General features: G+C 41.7%; 2 protein-coding genes and 1 long non-coding RNA gene across 4 annotated transcripts in view; 1 reads left to right on the forward strand and 2 right to left on the reverse strand.

Moving 5' to 3' along the window:
* Positions 1 to 1,679: 1,679 nt before the first annotated feature.
* Positions 1,680 to 6,872, reverse strand: LOC310742662. 2 transcript variants are annotated; one of them, XR_014538641.1, is made up of 4 exons: positions 6,681 to 6,872; positions 4,099 to 4,180; positions 3,924 to 3,989; positions 1,680 to 1,763 (listed from the first exon to the last, which is right to left on the reverse strand). It is a non-coding gene; the product is annotated as an uncharacterized lncRNA (long non-coding RNA). The 2 variants fall into 2 exon arrangements; XR_014538642.1 differs by lacking the exon at positions 1,680 to 1,763 and having other exon boundaries at positions 3,714 to 3,989.
* A 5,169-nt stretch (positions 6,873 to 12,041) lies between these two features.
* LOC310742725 (claudin-22-like) lies at positions 12,042 to 12,972 on the forward strand. Its single transcript, XM_083572145.1, has one exon. The coding sequence runs from the start codon at positions 12,142 to 12,144 to the stop codon at positions 12,808 to 12,810; it is 669 nt and encodes a 222-aa protein (XP_083428271.1). The 5' UTR covers positions 12,042 to 12,141; the 3' UTR covers positions 12,811 to 12,972.
* A 1,981-nt stretch (positions 12,973 to 14,953) lies between these two features.
* WWC2 (WW and C2 domain containing 2) overlaps positions 14,954 to 24,181 on the reverse strand; it is a 112,405-nt gene continuing 103,177 nt past the window's right edge. The window contains exons 20-23 of the mRNA XM_083631057.1: positions 23,772 to 23,864; positions 22,209 to 22,451; positions 20,108 to 20,235; positions 14,954 to 18,096 (exon numbers count right to left, since the gene is read on the reverse strand). Coding sequence (XP_083487183.1) covers positions 18,030 to 18,096; positions 20,108 to 20,235; positions 22,209 to 22,451; positions 23,772 to 23,864 — 531 coding nt within the window. The 3' untranslated portion in view covers positions 14,954 to 18,029. The remainder of the gene's footprint in view (positions 18,097 to 20,107; positions 20,236 to 22,208; positions 22,452 to 23,771; positions 23,865 to 24,181) is intronic.

Consider the following 24,181-nt stretch of genomic DNA (forward strand, 5'->3'; position numbering starts at 1 on the left):
GGCTCCACCATTTTAGCTAATGTAACCAAGGGCAGTTTGGCAAAGCTGGAGGGTGGGGGCAGGGCCATAGGAAGGGGGCGGGGGGGGGCGGTCTGCCCTGGGTGTCATCTAAGAGGTGGGTGACAAAATCCCCTCTGGGTGGATCGCCACAGCACCGATCCCCCCCCCAAGGCGGATCACCGCCGCGTCGATCGCTCCCCTGGGCAGATCGCCCCACCAGTGGCGTAGCGTGGGGGTGCAGGGGGGGCCGGCCGCACCGGGCGCAACATCTGGGGGGAGGCGCGCTCGCACTCGCAGCTCTCTGCCCCCTGCTAAAATCCACGGGTTAGGGGGCGCAAATTACTTGCCTTGCCTCGGATGCTGACAACCCACGCTACGCCACTGCGCCCCACCCCTGTGGGGGATGAGCCCCCGTGGGCAGCTTGCCCCGCCCGCCACTAGGCGGGGGCTCCTCTACAGTCTGAGGCAGATGTGTGCTATTTTTTCACAGGGAGGATGTATTTTGCTGTTTGTTGTCCATCTGGGGTCAGATGTCTGGTTCAAACATCCCTGCCCTGATGAGATAATTTATCCAAATGGCAATTGACCAGAGGAAAATATTAACATGGACACTACACATCCCTATATATTGGCTAACTTTCCCAGAAGAAAGTTCTTGTTTGTGGGATAGGCAGTTCTCATGTAGTGGGTGGATGGGGTGCTAGGAGCCTCTCATAGGGGAGAGCATCCCATAGACAGGAGCCCACTGTTGGCAACACCTTTTATCATATGATCACCTTGTGCATTTTCCTCAGGTGGGGCACACAAAGAAGGGGCCCTGATGAAACCTAGATGTGACACTATATGTGTCATTAGTAACCACACCTTAAAATGTGTGTGCCTTTTAAATAGCAGGCACCAGTGGCGTAGCGTGGGTTGTCAGCACCCAGGGCAAGGCAAGTAATTTGCGCCCCCTAACCCGTGGATTTTAGCACTCAAGTCTCTTCCACTAGATTAGCGCGCCCCCCCTCAGATGTTGCGCCCGGTGCGGCTGGCCCCCCCTGCACCCCCCACGCTACGCCACTGGCAGGCACAGAAATATTTAAGTGGGGATGCTATTTTGCTATGGTCCTTTTCTTGTCTCCCTGTGCAAGGATGTTGCCTGCATATTCAGCTTTGTGCAGCCTCAGTTCACTGGGAATACAATCAGCTGCCACCTTGATATGTCCTTATATTGCACAAAACTCGTTTGCGTTAATGGCTACAGAATAAGTGGAGCATATTGTATCCTACAAGGGCAATCAATTGCCAACAAAACTGGATTCCAATTCCAGATGGACTGCTTTGTGCGCCACTCAAGACATTGTTTCACTTGTTCTCATAGAACCCTGGCTGCATTAGGCAAGAGATATACCGTTGTTGTTTTTTAAAAGGCAAACATAATGTTATGCACTTGAAATGAGAGAAATGTAAAATGTACTGTTGTCAAATGAAACGTGCTCTGTCCCTCATCCCCCACTTTTAAATCAATGTTAAGGTCTTCGTGTATTCATCTCTTCCACTCAAGTTGATTCTAAACAAAAACGCCAGCCTTTGTTTGTAATTTTATGGCTGTTTTCAGATGAAATTAAAAAAACAAAACTTGTTCCACTAATAAAGGATTCATTAAAACCAACATTAATGTTCAGATGGAAAAATGCCCAGTTTGTCAAAGCAATTTATTATGCAGCACCACAGGAGGCAAAGCAGTTCACAGAACAAGTGCGACTCCAGTGGACCTGTTACTGAACACAGAAGGTCTGGTTATTATGATGTCCTTGAAATGCTTAAAGAAATTGAGCCCACTTATTAAAAGGGGTGGGGGAGGAAAAGAGATGTGGTGTTTGAAGTACTCAAAGAAAGGGATTAGGAAGAGTGCTGTGGCTGTCCATGTAAACAGCTTTTCTATTCCAGCATGTTTAAATACATTTGGGTCAGAATTTCTACACAGAGGACTCGTTTGGGGGACACACGAACCCTTAACACCCCTAGACTGGATTCAGATACTAACTGGTGATGCCTTGAAATTAATTATCAACGTGCCAACTGTGTTCTCTGCCTGGGGTCAGCACTGTTATTTTTCATCTCATCCCTAGGATTCAGTGCGAGTCACAATTCTTATTGTTAGCATCTATCTGTCTGGGGGCGGGGGGATGCAAGAGTACGCCATCGGGGGTAAAGTCAAACCATTAGCGAGTTACGGCGCCTGCTTTCACTGTAGAAACCAACATGGGAGAGACATGTTTTATTGTAGGTGGGGCACCCAGGTGTGTTGCAGGTGCACCATGGTGTTTCTTCTTGCTGAACTCCTCTCAGCAGTATTTTCACCTCTGGTCACTGCTGTGGCCTGTGCAGTTGTCCCATGTGTGATAATTGCCCACAGCTCTGGCAAAAGTTACCATTGATCAGGGGCAAAACTAGGCTTTATTTCACCCAGGTCAAAGACCCAGTTTGGCACCCACCCACTCACAGCCATTTGCACACACACACACACACACACACACACACACACACACAGGCTGGGAGCCTCAAGGGCACCCCTCTGGAGGCTTCACCCCAGGCAAAAAAACCTGGCTAGCTACCCCCCCATAGCTACAGCTCTGCATTAAAACATAAATATCATGCAAATCATGTTTATTGATACAGTTCGGCCATTTTATGAAAACCTGTTGTAACCGGGACAAAGCAAAGATACTGGGAGTCACTGTGCGTTGGTTCGGCGATAGTAGACCTCTGGCAGCTGTGCTGCACATTAAGTTCAAAGCATTAGAGAGTGCCACAATAAATATGCATTGTGATGGCTTTGTCTTTAGTTTACTGAGGTCAGGAGGAGGTAGTGGCACACCATGGAGAGGCTGGCCAGCCACACTCTCTGCCATGACGAAGCCTGTGTGTCCGTCTGTCCTTGTTCAAGAATGCCACAAACTGTCACTGCCAATACCAGACTAGGTTGGCCACCTATAGGCTAAGTGAGCACTAACTAAGGATTTCTATTCTGTGCTATTAGATCCTATTAACACCTTTGGCTACACATAGCATATAATAAAGGATGTTTAAACAACACCCATCTCTATGTTCAGTAAATGCATAAGGGAAGGAGTAGAATTGTGTTCCTACTGGCCACACACAATATTCAAAGCTAAACCATGGCTTAGTGCAAATGAGCAAACATATGGGCTCCTGAAGATGTTTCCAGGTAGGACTCATCTAGGTGAGTTTGGCCAGGGCTTCCCACTTACTTAGAGGAGTTGTACAGAAGAGGACATATAGGCCCCCCTAAAAACCATTATGACAAAATGTGCATTGTTAGGAGCAGAGGCAAAGCAGGCAAAATCCTGTTCCCCCATAATGCATGTCTAAACACCCCTATTCTAAACATCACCAAAATTGAGTGATCCAAACAAAGCAGCAGTTCCTAGTACAGTGGTACCTCGGGTTAGGTACTCAATTCGTTCCGGAGGTCCGTTCTTAACCTGAAACTGTTCTTAACCTGAAGCACCACTTTAGCTAATGGGGCCTCCTGCTGCTGCCTCGCCGCCGGATCCCGATTTCTGTTCTTATCTTGAAGCAAAGTTCTTAACCTGAAGCACTATTTCTGGGTTAGCGGAGGCTGTAACCTGAAGCGTATGTAACCTGAAGCATACGTAACCCGAAGTACCACTGTATACACAATTTAAAATCCTAAGATATCTTAAGTAACAGTGGAGCTTATCGTTGTGGAACATTCTCATTATGAGGGTGGTTTTCTTAAAAAGCTTTCTCAATCCTGTCCTTTCTTGAGTCACAATATACTGTAGATAGTTTTGTGGTGGGAGCTATCATTTTCTATGCTTCCAGTCTACAGTGTTCCTGGGCGCATGGAAATGTATATCTATGAGATGGCCTTGTTAATTTTATGTTATTACCTTTTAATTTCAGTGTACATGTTGGAATGAATCAGGCTGTCATGTCACAAGGATCAGCAATTTGGCCTGAAACAAGAGTTTCCTTTTAAGGCTGAAGAGTAATGCAAGAGCCAACGTTTTTCTAAACAGTTCACATAAAACATGCTTGTCTATTGAACGATGTAAAGAAAGTTACCTAAGAGGCTTGTTCAACATACATTTCAGTAGCATCACTGCAGTCTTGTACTGCCAAAGGAGATAAGGACAAGAAAAAGCCCCTGTAAGAAGCCAGCACTCAGAAGATCAAGGTGTGCTCAGAAATACTGGGAAGTCAAACTTTTATTCCCATAATGCTCCTGTGGTGCCGCTTATGTAAAGTCTTAAAACAATAGAGTTCATCTTTCCTTTGTGATCAGAAATTCTCTTTTTTCCTTTTTTCCTTAAAGATTTTCTCACTGTCCTTATAAATTAGATATTCTCTATTACCCGATGCCCACGGCCATACAGTATCTCAAGGATACAATATTAATTATCTAATACATACTGTATCTGGTATTTCAAAGGATCTTTTTTGTGTTTCAATTTGCAACATTTCTGCAAGGTGCTTCCTCACAGAAATCACGCTATTCCTTCTTTCGTTTGCCCAGCAGATCATCATGTGAGCTTGCTTTATTTATTGCTGCTTCTGGACTTTGAGAATATCTCGTTTGGCTTTATATTTTAATCCCTAACATTCTTTCACTGACCTGTGGCAGAAATCTGAAAGGTAGCGTCTTGCTCCATCCCAACATGGCTGCCTCCCCACCCCCTTAGTGAATATTTCAATTGGCTTCAGTCTTTTGAGTTCTTCAAATAATCCGAGTTACAACAAAGTTCTTAACAGCGTCAATCCTGCCACTGAGCCTTTCATGTTTTCCTTTCATCAGCCTTCAAATGCTACCAAGTTCTCACTTTTTCTACCCTTGAGAACTTCTACCCTTGAGGACTTCTCCCCCAGTGAACTTTGCTTTTCCATTCATGCTTCTGTGGGGTATAGCCAAACTAACACAACAGATTGTGTGTCCCTTGTAAACAATAAACGGAGAAATTCATTTTTGACCACCCTTGCCCTTGCATTTTACTAACGTAACAGAACATATTTGTTCTATTTCAAGGGTGGATTTTGCACAGGCATGATGGTGCCGTCGGGTGATGCCTTCTACTTATGAACTATCTGTCAAAGATCAAATGAAACTGACAGAAATTTAATATTACTTGACATCACCTCAAACTCCCAGCTACTCCCTCTGCAGCGTCTACAGAGTCCTATGCCACAGAGAGTCTCCAAACTCATCTTCTTTAGGCAGCAAAACACACGGGGGAGTTGAAGGCTAAGCCTCTTCAAGGGCCCTGTCAGCCTGTTGATACTGAAGTCCTGTTTGTTGTTGCACTGACTACAAAAGACTTTGAGCTTCCAGATTATTTTTTTTGTGTGTGTGTTATTATACAAGCTCAGCAGCTTGTGTAATGCAAATTTTACGCAGTGTTGGTGTGGGAGATTATTAGCACCAAACCCCTATATTTTGAGGTGGGTGGTTAGATGCTCAAGAGAGGTTTTGCAGGTGGTATTGATTGTCACACTTTGTATACTTGTTTGCTCCTCCCCTGAACACAACCATTTTGTTTCTGGCAGCCTGAGTGTTGCAAGCATGCCTATTTCCACCCAGTGGCTGCAGGCTGAACTGTACAGTGGTACCTAGGGTTACAAACACCTCAGGTTACAAACACTTCGGGTTACAGACTCTGCTAATCCGGAAATAGTACCTCTGGTTAATAACTTTACCTCAGGATGAGAACAGAAATCGCACACCGGTGGCACGGCAGCAGGCCCCATTAGCTAAAGTGGTACCTCAGGTTAAGAATGGTTTCAGGTTAAGAACGGACCTCCGGAATGAATTAAGTTCGTAACCAGAGGTACCACTGTATTTGAAAGCTCTGTGGAGACCATAATCGCAGTACATCAATCATAAGCCTCCATTTTGCCTATTGTATATTGGCTTGCACTGATATTTATTTCCTCTTCCTTTTTTGCCAGTCCAGTGAAGCAACACTTCTTTCTCCTCCTTCTGTACTCTTCTCCCTCCCAGTGCTGTTGGTTCATAATGGAATGTGATTTTTTTATTCCTCTTACCCACCTCTCCATTAAAAAGTGATCAAAACATTGCTGGATGATGGAAAAACTGGTTAATTTTTCAAGATACAATTTTCATGGTTATAAAGAAAACCATATTAAATATCTCCCCCCCAACTCATCTATTACCGGTATATTTAAACCAGACTGAGTAGTTTTGCTGATATGCAGTATTATGGGTTTTGGCATTTGCACCTTTAATTAATTTCAAAAGTAAATGAAGCAGTCATAAGGACTTAAGCAGAGCCTGCTGGAGTGGGGCAAAATCCTGTCTAGTCCAGCATTTTGTTCTCACAATGGCCAACCAGATGCCCATGGGAAGCTGGCCAGCGGCACTCTCATCACCTGTGAATCCCAGCATCTGGTATTGAGAAGCATACTAACAGTGGATGTATAACTTTATCATAAAAGGACTTACACTACCTATATCAGCATACCCTCCAACATCTCTCTGATGAAAATAGGGACATCCTATTCAGCAACAACCATTTATTATTTATACCTTGTCCATCTGACTGGGTTGCCCCAGCCTCTCTGAGCAACTTCCAACATATCTAAAAACATAATAAAATATTAAACATTAAAAAAACTTCCCTATACAGGGCTACCTTCTAAAGCTTGTATAGTCACTTATCTTCTTAGCTCGGGGGTTCTCAGAACTCCATACCCTTCAACAGTTCTCTGATGAAAATAGGGATGTCCTAAGGAAAAGCAGGACATTCTGGGATCAAATCAGAAACACAGACAGCTTCTGTAAATCCAGGACTGTCCCTAGAGAATAAGGACACTTGGAGGGTCTGTGATTTCTATTCTGCTGGATTACTTTTGGTTTCTAGTCTTGGCCACTGCTCCCATCTGCCCCTCAAAAAACAGGGTATACCTGATCTCAAAAAGGTATCACCACTCCTTTGTTTACATTATCATAGTCTTTCTAAGCTTTCCAAATCTTGTAATTTCTGGAAAAGTAGCATCACTGGATCAGAATGAGCAGCATTCATATGAGCTACCTGTTGGTCCAGGAAAGCTCTCCTTCAGAAAAGTGCAGCGAGTCTGAGACTGCCAGCCACAAAAGGAGTGGTTTCAGAGATCACTCTAAACCTCTTGCGGACGAGCTGGCAAGCACCCAGCCCCTTCTTCCCTGCAGACACTCATGAATGCCAAGGCCATCCATAAGGTAGACTGAGGAAGCCACCTCAGGTGGCAGAATCCAAGGGTCACCTCCACTGGTGCCCCCACCAGAGAAACAGCTGCAGTGGCTTCTGCCGAGAGTCCTGTGAAATCTCTTCAGCTCTTGTGAGATTTCACCAGAACCTGGAAGCTGCAGCTGAGCAACCCCATTAAGTGAGGCGGTGGGCATTGCGCACGTGCCTGGTGACACGTTCTTGTTTTGCCTCAGGTGGCGAAAAGGGATGGGCCACGCCTGATGCCACCCAATACTGCCCTTCTGCCCCCTTAGCTGCAAAGGGCTTAGGGTTCTGCAGCAAATCCTTGTACAATACCAGACAGGTAAAATCCTAAATATGAGTGAAAGGGCAATGCGCTCAAACAGCTAAGGATCATGCCCAAGTGGGATATGCATATTGCTGAAACTTTTCTTCTAAGGACCCTGCAGAAAGTGCCTGCCTCACAAATACCTACCACCAGGAATCGCAGCTGCACTGCTGCAGGGGACAGGCTAACCAGGACCTCAGAGTGAGACCCCCCAAAAAACACCCAAAGCCATGCAGAGATCCCACAGACCCATGGCTTCATATGCCTCCCTCTGTAACGAGAATGAATTTTGCCTTAAGAACCCTTCCTTACACACCAGGTAAATTGTGTCTTGTTACAAACCTCCAAAATACAGGTTGTATTGTTGAAGGCATTAATTTGAACGTACTCTTGGGCAACATTTTATACACGCCATAAATACTGATACGAGTCCAAGTGCTTAAATTAACTTCCATGACAGGAGTATACTATTCACTCAGGGTTTCAGAGTGATCACTGAGCTGTTTATTCCTAGATTGGTAGCCCTCTTAAGCAACATAGCATTTTATATTTGTATAATGGGGTATTTGTGAGGAAGCAATTTCCAGCACGTCGTGGCCTACTTTTGAAGAGGAAACCTGATGAATCTATACTAAAAAGTTAATGCAAAGTACAACCAACATTCCTAAAATGATTAGAGCTTTAACTCTAACCTTTCATCACTTCACATATGCCTTAATCTTTACTTTCCTGTGTCTTTGTTCCTTATAAGATTCTGCTGGGTTTTGTTACAGGATTTTGGGCGTGCATAATATACTGTAAAGCACCACCATGCTTTCTTTTACCTTGCTGTTAAATATTTTCTTTTTTAATGGCCTTTGTTTAAATAAAAGGACACATTCTACCCATGTAAAAACACGCTGATTTCTAGGCCATCCGCGGGCCAGATTTAGAAGGCGATTGGGCTGGATCTGGCCCCCGGGCCTTAGCTTGCCTACCAATGACCTAAAGCAACACAATTTCTGCCAATGTAGCAATACCCACAGGCACCCCTAGCATATCTCCTCCTACCCACCGGTCATGTTGTTGCACGCCAGCAAGTCTCCCTTATTACTGTACCAGGCATGGGACACACCAACTGATGTGTGAGAAGAGTTGGGTGAGTCAACTTCCCTTATGACATCAACATGTGCTGTATCATATGCAATCCTGTACATATGCAACCAATACAATGAACAACCACAAAGCTACAAAGAGACCACTTCCTTAGTGCAGACTACCATGGAGCAGAGGACAAGAGGGCAGCAACTGGACTGCAATGGCCACACATTCCAGGGCTTTGACACACTCCAAGATAAAACATAGGCAGCCTGAAAATCATCACCATTGGTCAGCAAAGGTAGAGCCAGGCGGGAAAGGAAGAAATGCTATTCCAACTGGAGTCCCCAATCAGCTATGTGGCCTGGGGAGTAAGAGATATCTCTGAAAAACCCATAGGCTTCCCAGAAGGGGAGTTCGAATCCCTGCTTTCAGAACAGTGTTCTAACCACCAACTTTTTTTAAAAAATGAACTAATTCAGCCTATAGAAACATATTATGTATTCATTTCACTTTGCCCTGATGGATGGCCTCCCTGCAGAAAGTGTGAGTGTGATGCTTTTGCTGCTGTAGGATCTGAATGAATTTTTGTTTGCGTCAGCCATCGGCCATAGCAATAAAACAACAATACGATATACAAATAATAGAAATAAAAAGTCAATTGTATTTTAGGGTTTTGAATCAATAGTCAAATAGTGGATCTTATTCTAATTGCCCCAGCTAAAAACCTTGCAACCTGTGCCATCACCTGCTCATCTTGATCTGCCAAGAGAAAGGACACCGTGGCAGTGGTTGGGCAATCTGGAATGGACAATAAAACAGGGGTGATAACCTCATTGCTCAAGTCTGCTGTAGGATCTCTTGGTAGCCATTGATGCCTTTGATGCCCAAAGTTGTGGGATAGTCTCCTGGACTACCTTCTTGTGGGTTGGGAGATGGAGGCAATGTTTTCTGGTGGTTCTGCTCCTACTTGCATGGCTAAGTCTCAAAGAACAGTACTTAGGGCACTCTATAATTACATATTGGGAGCTGTATTGGCAGGGTGCTGCAAGGCACTATTTTGCCCCCAATATTATCTAGCATGTATATGAAGCCATTGGGAGCAATCATCAAGATGTTTGGGGCACACCGTATTCTGATGACGCCCAGGTCTATTTCCACATTAAATCTGAGTCAGAAGAGGCCCGGTGAAAGCTGAGCCAGTGGCTGGATGCAGTGCTGGAGTGGATGAGGGCCAATAGGTTGAAGCCAAACCCTGCCAAGTCAAATACATGGTGGGTAAGAGAATTGGGTTCCAGGCCTGAGAATTGGGGAGTTTGCCTATTCTAGGTGGGGTTGCACTGTATCTGATGGAGCAGGTATGCTGCTTGGGGCTTTTCTTGGATTCATTGTTGTCCATTGAGGCCCATGTAGCCTCTGTGGCAAAGAGCACCTAACATCAGCTTCAGCTGCTTTTGCCAACTGCATCCTTTCCTGCACAGGGATTATTTGGACGAACAATAGTCCAAACAAGACATTACTGGTGTAAAGGATCCCATGTGGAACTTCCCTTACAGGCTACAACTGGCATAGAATATCACAGCCTGGGTGGTGAGTGGTGCTATTTATTGGGCACATATCACAGCAGTGCTAAAGGATCTGTCAGTTTTAATGTTCTGTTACACACACACACACACACACACACACACACACACACACTCCTAAATAACCTAAAAAAACTGATCCCCCCTCGACTGCTCAGTAAGGACATGAAGAACAACAAATTGAACCCAGTTAATTTGCTATGTCCTGATTATTGGCTTGTGATAACATGGCACCAGTGTTGTGAAATGCCAACCCCATCAATATTGGCATTCCACCGGTTCTTGAAGACACACCAGTTTAGACAAACATTCCCCTGAACTTGAAACTTCTGATGTGTTTTAATTCTTAGATGCCTGCCTTTGGGACTAAAATCGATGAACTCAATGCTTTTTTCATGGTGGTATCTGCACCCCCCCCATCAGAGCCTCGCACCTTGAATAATACTTGTTAAGCTTTTTGTATGAATTCAATAACAATGCTATAATGCAGTCTTCTGATGCCATTTGCTTTTGTGTGAATTCTTGTGTAGCACAGTTAAGTGTATGGTATAAATCAATAGCCTTAGGTCAAAATGTTTTTAGACCCTATTTGGAAGCAGATAGACTGAGCAACATAATACAAATAATATTCTCTGGATTGGAAACAGATCCCCTAAATTCAGAGGAACTGCTTTCATTGTGTGCTTGCAGCTTTTTAAAGAACTGTATCTGGGTGATTTGTTCCACATGTGCAAACCGGTTTGCACAGCTAAGTCTTCGTGTACACTCTTGTTCTTGTACAAGTGCCATGCACAGAGAAGCACAAGAAGTTGATTGTCTTGTGCATTCAACGCTATGGATCATGGGCTTTGTCTATGGAAACTGGTCACAAAAGAGTCACAAATTTTAAACACCTGTTACTATTCTGCCAGGCCTTTGCTGGCAATTAGGAATACATTCTACCACAACAGTTAATTGATGTCTGCTTTTAACTTCTTTTTTCTTTGTGTTTATTGTATGGCTTTATGTTTTATTGCTATAAAGGTCTTTGATATATATATATTTTATGATACAGCAGTATATAAATATTTTTAGAAATAAAATTTATATATGGGATAAGCAAGGTATGCTCTACTGCTAAACAAAATAAGATAACCAAAATTGACTTTTTAAAACAAACGAGGAATGTTCCGTCATTGACAATGGATATTTCAGGAATGTAGCTACAATGATCCTGTAGCCTACTTTATGTATCGCTGCTTCTTCACTGTGCTCTAAAAGGGTCAGATATATAACAAAGCCTATTTAAATTTAATTTTATATAAAGCACATGAAAAAGATCTTTTGCAATCTTCTCTGTGGTGGTGAAAGAAAAGAAGAATGAAGGAAAGCCTTTGGGTGTACATATACATATATTGAGGAAGTCTAATAATACAGATTATAGGAAAACAGTATACCTTTCTTTACAAGGCCTTGATTTGCAACCCTGAAATCTCAGATTTAGCCATTACAATGAAGTCCTGTTGCAGACAGAGCTGGTTTTTTATCACCACTTAAAATCTAATTAATCCGTATTGAAGCACAAAGATTTCTGTTGTTTTTTTGAGGTTAGGGGTCATAGAGCGTTCTTTGTTCATCCTCAGACTTGTAATCACCAGGCATTGGGATATAATTTTACCAAGCAAATTGGAAGGTAACAGATCAAATCCTTATCACAAAACCTAACTCATGGTTAAGCAGAGTCCTTCGTCCTTTACAAGAAACATTATATTCAGGAAGAACAAAAACACATTTCAGAGCTTGGAAAGGGTTAATATGCAAAAGTTTATATTCAGGGCATGAAAGAGCTAAAGATCATCAGAGCTGCAGCCGCCATATAAAGTAGCAAGTCTTATAGAGTTGGCCAAGATTTTCCGGCCAGGCGTTTTCTGCCTTTAGAATGGCTTTAGTGTACCGAACCATGATGCAGTTAGCTGGGATTTTATTTTGTTTGTTGGGATGGGTGTTATCCTGCCTCACTACCTATTTACCTCAGTGGAAAAATCTCAACTTGGAATTGAATGAATTGGAGATCTGGACAATGGGACTCTGGCAAGCCTGTGTAGTTCAAGAAGAAGGGGGAATGCAGTGCAAGGAATTCGATTCTTTTTTGGCTTTACCTCCAGAGCTCAAAATTTCTAGGATTCTGATGTTTGTATCTAATGGATTAGGACTTTCAGGCCTCTTGCTCTCAGGTTTCGGACTGGACTGCTTGAAGATTGGTGAACAACAACTGGACCTAAAGAGGAGGTTACTGCTGCTGGGAGGAATACTCTTCTGGATATCAGGAGTCACAGCCATAGTCCCAGTCTCCTGGGTTGCTCACACCACTGTGCAGGAATTCTGGGATGAGAATATTCCAGACATCGTTCCCAGGTGGGACTTTGGGGAAGCACTGTTTGTAGGCTGGTTTGCTGGATTCTGTCTCATCTTAGGAGGCTCAATGCTAAATTGCACTGTCTGTTCTGCTGATGCTCAGACATCCTCGGTCCATTATACAGTGGCAGAAGAGCAAGATAACTGCCAGTACCTGGAAAGTAACAACAGACCTAAAAGCCTAAGAGTTTGAGAGAGACAGAAAGGAGGATTCTTCTTTCATTTTCAGACACTTATAACACACGAGCCAGAACCTTGTTCCAATTAAGATTCAAAGGACTCTTTGTTCCTTAGCAGATTCATTGCACTTGGGCGTCTAAATTTTCTTCCTGCGCTTTTTCTTTCAAGAGCTGTGTTTTACCCTCCTCATTACAAAACTGAGAATGTTGACTTCACCAACAGGATGAGATTAAAATGACTGTGTAAAAAATCACCACTATGTAGATTTTATCTGATTCGTTTAAAATGTAAAAACAAAAAGCATCCCAAGTTCAAGTTAAGACAGAAAAAAATGTAATATGATACCTCTTATTACACAGCTTCATACTACTAAAGCTAGTAATTGATTTCTATGGCCCACTGAATTTATTCAAGTCAAAAAGTACAAGGAACTAACCTGCCTGGAGGTTTCTGCTGCAAGAAACAAATCTAATTCATGCAAAAAGACTTTTAATATGAGTTACAAATTGCCCTGCAACACTGGCAAAATGTTTAAATGATTTCAGTGATAGCATCTATGGAATAACGAGTGACTCATCTTAACACATGGGAAATGCAAAGTCCCCCTCACTCCCTAATCTGAATGCTCTAGTGTCTACCTATTTTTATATATCTATATATGTAAGTTAGTAGCAAGCAGAAAACAACCTGTGAGATAATGTGTTAAATGTTGCTCTTGTAAATAATCAATGCTGTTCTTCTCTATGTAAATAGTTGAGTTTTAAGCATGCATAATCACAATATGTTTCCTAAAATCTGATAAATTCTACATTTATTTTACTACATGAAGGCAGTGTCGTCTTTAGTTTACAGCTTGAAGGAACGGGATTGCTTCATTCGTGTCCCATGCAATCTAAATTAACTTTTATTAAGTAGTTTTGTATTATGTTGTTTAATTTATTAATGCCACCAGACACTGAAAAGCTATTCTAGAAAGGGATTGACTATTGTTATTTGAATAGAAACCAAAAAACAACAACCATAGTTCGTTATTCAGTTTCAGTGGAGAATGGGCTTTCTTTCTTTGAAACAATGGCTTGGCACTGTTTCTTTATGTGCAAAGTATTTCTATGTCAGCAAATATGAAATATGGCTTCATGTTCTTTAGCTAACCAAGTAGAATTTCAGTGTGAGAATATGAACATCTGTTTATAGCCAGTATTAACATAACTTCCAAAAGATGTAACTGCAGCAAGTTCAGAAATTAACGCCACAGCTTTTACAACTCCGACTATGTAATTTATGAAAACTTTACAGTATTTAATAGGAAATGATAGCTAGGGTGTTTAATAACTTGCAAGGCTGGAATAGCTTTGGGTTTTATATGATTTGAAGCAAGGTGCCAACAGTACCATGTGAATATTCCAAGAAGGAACTATGTAAGAAGAATTATGTAAAAAATGTTAATATTTTTCCTTTAGCTTTGCCTGAAGAAGTCAAAATTTAGAGAATTTTAGCATCTGTGATGAATGGATAATTGCTTGAAGAAAGGACACCAGAGCAAAACTAGCAAAACTAGCTGCCTATCACATAACTTGAGATATTGCATAACATCAAATTATTTGTCACATAATGAATTCCTGTTTCTGCTGGAATCGTGGAAAAACTGTCAGGAGTTTAAGGTTATAAACTAAACAGTTCCTATTTGCCCAATCTATTCCTAAAAGTTACCAGCATTCAAAAGAACAGTAAAAAAATGATACTGACTGAAAAGAATTTTCCATTCTGCAAAATGGCAGTGATTTCTTTGGCCCCCATAAAAAGAAGAAACTTTGTTCAATTATATCCTAAGAAAAAGGACATAAGTATGACTCTGGATTTTAGAGTCAGGTCACTGTCTTCATATAACATCCCATTTTTCAGTTGTGGCTGTCAGAACAGAATCATGCAGACATTGTCACATATTACTGCCAGCCCATGCATTTTACATGGGGGTATGCTGATAAGTATCAAAATACAATTCAAACTGTTATTGATAATATTGATCACTTTACCACCAATATTACATGGTCCAAGTCTTATAAAAACACCAAGGAGTCTTTTGTATGCAAAAATCAAAACTTCTGGGCTTTTTTGTAAAAAAACAAAAACAAAAGAAGACAAATGAGCACAAAAGCTTTGTTAAAAAACTGTATTTTTTTCCAAATCACTGAAACACATGGAAAGTGCAGAGATGAAAGTTAATCTAGGTGATGTACATATGCACGTTTACAGACAACATTAGCACAGAAAGACATTCGTGATATAACCTGATTAAATATTTAGTTCAGTCCTGAGCATTTTTTTACTTAAATGTAACAAGAAGGCAAAAAGTTGAAATTTGATTTTCATTCTATAAATGATTTGCTATATACTTTGTTCAGTTGGCTAAAAAATAATATTGCCTTGTACCTGTAATACTTAAAATTTGATATATAGAACTGTACTAACATACTGATAATGGGAACATGAGGATTATTATGTTTCTTATATCCTATGAAGGGTAAATCTTACAATAAAAGCAGTATCTGTATAACATGAAATGTGGCTGGTATTTTTTTTTATCAGTGTCTCACCAATGTTATTTCATTACTGTATATAAACTGAGTTCAAAACACAAACCAACAAACCCAGAACAGTTCAAAATTTATTCCTAAAAATGAGTTGATATTACTGTAGTCTGACGAAGTCAGAAGATGTATTATTGCAGTGACAATTGCTCTCATTTTATAAATGAGCAAATTTTGCTCATTTATAAATTTTGCTCATACCAACAATATTATTTCTGCCAATATTCATGATTTATCAGAGAATCCTTTTTGGTTCCCTCTGAAATTCTCTCTCTGTGTGTGTATATGTATGAACAGCTTCTCCACTAAGAAACCAGAAAGCTGTATACATTTCTCACAGTAGCTTTTTTTTTTAACCCGTAAATTTTAAATGGCCAGAACTGAACTATATTAAGCAGTACATAAATAAGACTGAAAATAAATAAATCACAAGATACAGCTCTATACATCATTTCTACAAACATTTATATTGTCAAACTGAGAAGCTGAAACAGTCAAACTTCATTTCTATATTAAACAATTTGAAACTTTAGCTTTTAGAGATTGACCTCATCAGAATACATGGCGTGTATGTGTTTAGATTAGGCCTAAAAAGAGAGGTAAAGAAAAAGGGGGCACAGTTAGTTTACTGACTACCTCCAGGTTTGAAGTAATATTTGAAGACTCTGAATAATTACACAGACTTCTGCATAATAAGAGAACACTTAGGGAGATTTACAAAAATAAATTAAGGCACAAGTTTTTTCCCCCCATCAGGATTTCCAAAGATGGCAACAAACATATTTTAGTTATGTTCCCCTAATCTTTCAATGAGACAATTACATTCTGGCAAAAATAAAATATGACATAATTTATAATAATGTTGCAAAATGGTCAGTGTTCTAGCCCTTTTGTTTCTTTGCTGGATTTCATATATAGTGTGTGCACTTATGATTCATATACATAACCAGCCATTTATTTGTGCTCATCAAAATGCTTCCAAACAGCTCAGCCATCTTGCAAAATGGTGTCTGAAAGCCCATATTTTGTAAGCAATACTTATGAGGCTTACAGTTTGATCCTATAAATGCCTACACAAAAGTCCTATTGAGTTCCGTGGAGTTTGCACTCTACTAAGTGTGCATAGGATTTCAGGCCTGATTCAGCAAAAGTAGCTCACTGCTGCTTGTTCTCTCAAGTGCTCTCCTCTGGGCTGCTCATCACAGCAGCCAAGCTGAAGGTAGACAGAGCTTTGCCAAGCCCCACTGTGACGACCTCAGACTTGATCAGCAATGTGCTTCCCGGTGACATCCAGAGCCCATCACTGGTAGTGCTAATATACACATGACACATCTGCAGATATATGCCTCTTTTAAAAGTAACCAGATTGTTACCAGTTTGAATTCTGACAAGCACATTCATATCGTCTTTTACCTTTTTATCAATACAAATTCCTGTTTAAACAAGTTAAGGTTCCAATTCCATAGATACCTTGATCATGCTTATTGTGCCATAATTAAACACATCATTTTAAGTGCTTCGTATAATGAGTTTTCTTAGAAGAAACACACACACACACACACACACACACACACACACACACACACACACACGGTACTTAAGAGCAATGAATTTCCTAAGAACCATTCCTCTGAAAATTGCATGGGTCTGTTTGGGCTTTATCAACTTGACTTTTCCTACAGGCTACTGGCTGTAATACTAAACAAACTATTTTATATTCAAGGGTTAGTTTTATATTTCAGTTTATCTTTCAGCTCAGGTTTAAATACTTTGTGCGTGAACCTGAGTCCCATTTCAGAAAACAGCTGCCCTTTGGGTAGTTTCAGTTTATAGACACATTTCAGGGTTACAGACTTGCCGCATATTACTTCTCCCAGGTTATAGATGCAGAAAACATTAGGAAAAACCCAAATATAGCCCAAAGTCCAGTACATTCACAAAATAATACTCCTGCAACTCAGTATCCCATGCCGCTTCCTTCATACCAAGACAGAAAGGAAAAGAACTGGGTTCAACATTGAAAGTTCCATTGTGGGTGACACAAATATAAACAGCACCTGTTTGCATGAGGCAGTCTTGCTGTTTTGGAAGAGGGCTCGTGCTTGCTGCTAGCTACAAAAAAAATCACACTTTGTACAAAAATATTGCATGGCCTAACAGCCATCTTCACAGTCTGCTCGTGAAAAAACAGTGAAACGAAACTGCCTGTTGAACACAATATTTCTCAACACAGTGCAGTTCAACAGGATATACACACTTGGTACAGCCTTTGTTCCTTGATCCATCTTTACAAAAAAGTAGCGTATCTGTAATACATACAAACTGTACAAAATTAGCATCATGTACCAGAAATATTCTACTTTGGTTTTCTGGTGTAGAAGATTTAGGCAGGGGAAGAGAGAGGAGGCTTTCTCTTGCCTTTATATAGATATATATTTATATGTATATGCATATATAAAATCTACCAGCACATAATATATACCACCACATAATGTACTGTATTTTTTTTTTTTTTACAAACAGTATCTAGGCTTGGATGTAAAACAGTAGGCTTTTTTAATCATGGGACTATACTACAAAAAACTGTCATCTTAAAATAAAAAAGATGAACGAGTAGAAAAACAGGTTGTGGGGAGAAGCATAGTTAGACATCATCAGCTGGCAGAGATGGTATGCTGATCTTTGCTCTTGTGAAGTATGCAATCTTCTCCCTTAAAAAAGAAAGAAGAGGAAATACATTTTAAGTGGTTAAAAAAAAGAAAAAAGAAAATCACAGTGAACTCCAACATGCAAAGTAAAAGCAATGTAAGAACTGAGTAACAATTTTCCACCCACCCAAGCAAATCTCTGTATAACTCAATCCTTTGGAATAAACCGATTACAGTGGTACCTCGGGTTAAGTACTTAATTCGTTCCGGAGGTCCGTTCTTAACCTGAAACTGTTCTTAACCTGAAGCACCACTTTAGCTAATGGGGTCTCCCACTGCCGCTGCGCCGCAGGAGCACAATTTCTGTTCTCAACCTGAAGCAAAGTTCTTAACCCGAGGTACTATTTCTGGGTTAGTGGAGTCTGTAACCTGAAGCGTAGGTACCACTGTACTTGAAGTCTGTGAGGGCAGAGAGACTTTCTGTTGGTCACCAGGCCAACAGATGCCTGTTCCACCTGCCTTGCCCCAGCCTCTAGCCCTGGGAGCCTTTCCCAGACCATGATTTTGAGAACAGCAGAAGCAGCTGGGAAGAGATCAGGGATCTCTTTAAAAGTAATTTTATAAATTGTGTGCCCTTCTCTCTCAATTTGACCCTTTTACATGGTTTTGTTTGTTTTGTGGTATGTTATGCATTGAAACTTGCCATTATTTTTATTGATTAGTAATTAGTAATTCCTTATTGTAAATGATAAGTGTAAACTGTTTAATTATTTGCTGATTGTTTTACCATATACTATTAGATTCAAATGGATTATTGAATATCACTATATTTTAAAGTTACTGCGACTTTTTATATTGGATCAGATTGTTATTATTAATGTTTGATGTTTTATTATGTTTTTGTATGTGATGGAAGCCGCCCAGAATGGCTGGAGCAACCCAGTCAGATGGGGGGGGGGTATAATTTTTTTAAAAAAATATTCTTAATTAAACTGTACTAGTGGAGCAGGGCTCAAATTACAGAGGCCTCAGCCCTCCCTTGACCTTTTGCAATGGCTCCCTTAGCTACTGTTGAATAAGGCTACCTGGGTGAATCTTTGACTTCCCTCCCTCTATCAAGGGCCCCATGGTATTCTGTTCGTCTGGGGCTACATGCCTTACTAAGGAAGGTAGTCTGGTATCTGCATTGCTGTATTTATTCAGGCTGTCAATCCACTTAGGTTTTGTTCTCAGGACAAATATCTAAGCAGCTGAATGTCTGTGTCTGCCTGCTTGTCATTCCCCATGCATTTGGTATGCACATTGACCACCTGAGTTTCCTGCCACAAAAACCAAGAGTTCTATCTGCTGCAGATTACGGTACATGAGCTGAGGGAACTTCACAGCCAGTAGAAAAACAGCAAGCATGCTCTCTGGACAGAAAAACATCTGTTTTCTTGCTGGAGTTGGGGAAAACAAAATCAGCTACACCTCTACAGTAAAACCTCTACTTACATCCTGCTCTACTTAGGCCCGTTCCAAGTCGTGACTGCGGCAAACCCGGAAGTAAACACCGTGTTTGCCACCGTCTGCACCTGCGCAGAAGCGGGATGCCACCGAATGTGCCTATCCACAACTGCGCTTCTGCCAGAGATCCATTTTGCCATAAGGACGGGCCTCTGGAACAGATTGTGGTCATGAGTAGAGGTTCTGCTGTACCTGCATTCTGCCAAGGGGAATCACAGAGCTACGTCTATTTGGTTGGCTGTTTCCTCTGGATTATTTGAAGTCATTTGGCTCGTAAATGGATGAAACTGGGGTGAAGATTTACTGATGAAACCATTAATGCCTTTAGCTCCAGCACTCGGAGCTGCAGATTCCACTTCCAATCACTGCACCTTCTTCCTGATGCTCAGAAACCACATCACAAAGCATGCCCTGAAGACATCTTCTTGCATATCTGAATTGCATTTATTGAATAGTTAATCCCATGGCATCAACTAATTCTAGAAAGGTGCATCTATAAGATGGGAAGGCCAGCTGAGAAACTGTTGCAGATTTTTCTCCAGCTCCAAGGAATCAGGGGTCTCTTTACCTGAATGACTGCACCTGCAGAGGAACCTTCTGGCTTTGCTCTCGCAACCGGCACACATCCTTCGATGCTTTCCTCATCAATTTTTCCGCACTTAAACCCTGTTTTTTTTCCTCCTTTGATTGTTCAGCCTGGTGAGGGAACAAAATTACAGCTAACAGGTACCAAATGATGATATGACAGGATTCGAGAAGCCAGAGAGAGAGAGAGAGAGAGAGAGAGAGAGAGAGAGAGAGAGAGAGAGAGAGAGAGCGCACCTCACAAAATGTCTTCAACACAACATGCTCATGGGACACAGGGTGGACTCGCAAGCAGAGAAGAGGTGTGCATACTGCAGCTGGAAGTTGTGCATTGTTCATTTTACAAAATAAGACATATTGGCACCGCAGCTAAAATGACTTGGGGCCAATTTTTAAACAAGATGCATGAAAAGGACTCCACACTTCCTGGCATGTCCTTTAAAGGGCTTTTAATCCATGTGCTGGTGCATCTGAAGCTTATGGCCCAGAAGGCATCTCTATTGGCATGCAAGCTCTGTGTCGCAGAGGCTGGCAGATGGATGGAAAGCTTTTTAAATGAGATGCCAAGCCACGCAAAGCCTGTTTTTGCACACCCAGTATCTCATTTAAAATCAGTCCTTAGGATGAACTAAGAAGCAGGTATGGTCTGGATTTTATAATCAGGCAATGTTCTTCAGCCAAGTGTTTTGAAAACCCTTGTGGCAATTAAGAGTGTCTAATATCTCAAACACCCCAAACCATCTTTCATTTATTTACTTCCTGTGATGTTGATTAGTTTTATTAAATGCCCCCCTGCTGTGTTAATAAAGTATTTGGTATCTTACTGCCTGTCTCAACTTTTTACTTTAGTACACTAAAAGCCCTAAAGTGCCTATTGACTTTTGCATTTTAATGGACACCGCATTTCTACAGTAAGCACAGCTTTGCCTTCTGGAGTAAACATTGCAAAACTGCAGAAGATGATCCAAGCAAGCTTTTGAAGATCTATAGAAGTACATAGACTTGAACAGTAAGAAATGAATTTTATAGACTTCAGAATAGGTTCTCATTTCTAGCTCTTCAAAAAATAATAATAATGCACTCAGTATTAAGAAAAAAAATCAACTTCAGAACTTAGATACAGTCGTACCTTGGTTCCCGAACGCCTTGCAAGTCGAACGTTTTCGCTCCCGAACGCCGCAAACGCGCAAACAAGTGTTCAGTTTGCGAACGTTATTTGGAACCTGAACTTCCGACGCGGCTTCTGATTGGCTGCAGGAGCTTCTTGCACCTAATCGGAAGCCACACCTTGGTTTCTGAACATTTTGGAAGTCAAATGGACTTCCAGAATGTATTCCGTTCGACTTCCAAGATACCACTGTATTTAAAATAAGTTGAAGGGTGGGGGTGAGGGGACAAAATACCAACTGGAACATTTTTCTTATGTATGGGAGATAATAGCCCACACCTAACAGAATTAGGTATGCTTAAGCCCATTGGACTGCATCCAGTGTTCCTCTTCCATTAGTGACTTCGACTTGCAGATTTAAGGGAGAGGCACCGGGGGCGCAGGGCAGCTGCTGGGAATTGCTTCCCTTCCCATTCCATTGAGGACGCCTTACCATCAGCTAAGCAACATCATTGGCTATATCCAGTGCTTTTTTCTAGGGGGACATGTACCCCTAAATATTTTGTGTTGCCCCGACCATCGATGGACAGATTGACATGCCAGCTGTCTCCGCAGTAGCAGTGCAGACTGGAGCGCCGTCATTCTCTCTGCTGGTGCCCAGGGAGGGGAGTCTGGGGCAGTTGCGGTGGAGGCAACGGCGCTCCTCCTTCTCCTGTTGCCGGGCTAGAGCCAACCGGCAAGCGCTCACCCCCCTCGCTCAAGCCGACCCCGCCACCGTTGTCGCTGGGGGTCTTCCCATCTTCTCAGCACCGCCTCTGCCTCAAGCCCCTTGTCCAGGGGTTGGAGGGAGAGGGAGCAGCCAAAATGAGAGTATCCCTAAACATTTTTTTAAGAAAAAAAGCCCTGACTACATCCCATTGTACCTTCATGTGCATGCTTCTCTTTCATTTAGAGATGAGCAATTTGATGTCTCTACCTGTTTTTCAGCCTGTTTCAACAGCTTCTGGAACCTTTCATCCTCTAACACCCGTGGAGGAAGCTCTGTCTCTCCTCTCGCTTTCATCTCCTCCAGCTTCTGCTTCAGGTCACGCAGCATCTGCAGTTCGTCATTCAGGCGACTCTGCCGCGTGCGAGAAGCCTGGAGGTCCAGCTCCAAATCCAGAGAGGTGCGAACAGGGCACTCTTGCGTTGCTCTTCGCATGTTAGGCTGGCAGGCAGGCTACAGTTTTCAGGAATCCCAAAAACATAAGAATGAATTTAAAACCAGGAATGAAAACTTCTCAAGGTGATGTCAGCATACCTACATAAAGCATGCCAGGTTTATTTATCTTTTTGTATTAGACAGCTTTCCCCCTGTATATCAGTGTATTCAGTTTTTACTTTGCTTTAGCTTTATATAGGTTTTCATTTTTATGTTATATTATAAGTCATTTTTAGTTTACATTTCATTAAAAAAACACAAAGTTCAATAAATAATATTAAACATATGTATGTACTTTGTGTATAGATTTACGCACACAAAGCTGTGGTCAGACTAAATACCACAGTTCCATTATCCTTCAGTTGTCCTGAAAATTAAGAAGTTTTTCCTCACTTGGTTAGAGGGGGTGCTGATAATGCCAAGGATGCAGGTTTGGTCCTGATATGGGACAGCTGCATATTCCTGCATTGCAGAGGGTTGGACTAGATGATCCTCAGGGTCCCTTACAACTCTATGATTCCAGGCAAAGACCATTACACATTAGGGACAAATTTTGCAACAGGGAAGGCCCTGAACTCCTTTCTCATCCACTACTGTACCTGCAGCCTCCACCTCCATCTGGGATTCCCAGACAGTATTTACCACCTTGAAGGGAAAAGCAGTAGATGCAGGGAAAGGGGCAGGTTGAGGAGGTCTGCGGCAAAGTGCCATTTCATGAGACCCCCAACAACTGCCTTGCTCAACTCCCCCCCCTTTTTTAATTTGTACTACACCATGAAGCACATCCCTGGAATTTGTTTTTGTGGCAGTGACCATCGCCCCACCAAGTGCTCAGCAGGGAGCAGAACACTGGTGGCAAATCCAAGATGGCGATCGACTCTACTAGGCACTGAAATGCAATTGCCTGGAGTTTTACTCATAGTGGTACTAAGTGGAGGATAAGTTGTAGGCAAAAAGTGGCTGACCCAGAAATAATTAAACAGGAATTTAGTCCCCACTCCCCCAGGCATTACCCCACAGCAAATGGTACCCTTTTCTCAACCACCTGAAAGCTTGTTGGCAGTAGCCATGATTTTCTGACTCAGGTCGTTCTCTAGCTTAATTCATTGTTTCCCCAATGTGAGCACAACTAAAGCACAACTGGGCTAAAAAAAAAAAAAAAGATCAGCGCCACAACTTCCTTTGGGCTTCATTCAAATATTAATGGGAAGCCAGGGCTTCCTGGAATGAGAATAAACCACAGCAAGCAACTTCAGTTTGTGGAAGGAACTCTTTAATCTAGCAAAGTGTTTGCAGTGAAATGGAAAAGTGAGCAGCAAGTGGTCAGACAGCACATACCCTTTTAACTCGCAAGCTCCGCCGTTCAGTGGCATTTCTCACAAAAAGGGATTTTTTGGCCAAGGTTGAGCTGTCGCTATCACTTCGATTCAACTGTCAAAACAAGGAACAGACAAGAGAGTTATAACATAAAGTGATTGGGTTTGAAATGGAACAACTCCTAGTGTTAAAATTGCCAAGAGTAACTACCACATGTACTAATGGAGGTGCCTACACTCTCACCATTAGTCTTATTAGTAATAAATGCAGAATTGCTAAAAAGCCACAGTTTGATTATCAATAATTCATTAAACCGGAAAAGTGCCACGATTCCATTACATTAAACAATGTTTACATAGAAGCCATCACCAACTGCTCTGCTGCCCTCAAGTTTCAAAACTCGAGCGTCTAAGGCAGAAAATTGTCTGAAA

Source organism: Podarcis filfolensis, assembly GCF_964270895.1.
Source record: "Podarcis filfolensis genome assembly, chromosome: 9".
Taxonomy (NCBI): Eukaryota; Metazoa; Chordata; class Lepidosauria; order Squamata; family Lacertidae; genus Podarcis; species Podarcis filfolensis.

Bases quoted from the DNA above. Each gene is read 5' to 3' on its own strand.
- LOC310742725 (XM_083572145.1), top strand. From the start codon at position 12,142: ATGGCTTTAGTGTACCGAACCATGATGCAGTTAGCTGGGATTTTATTT.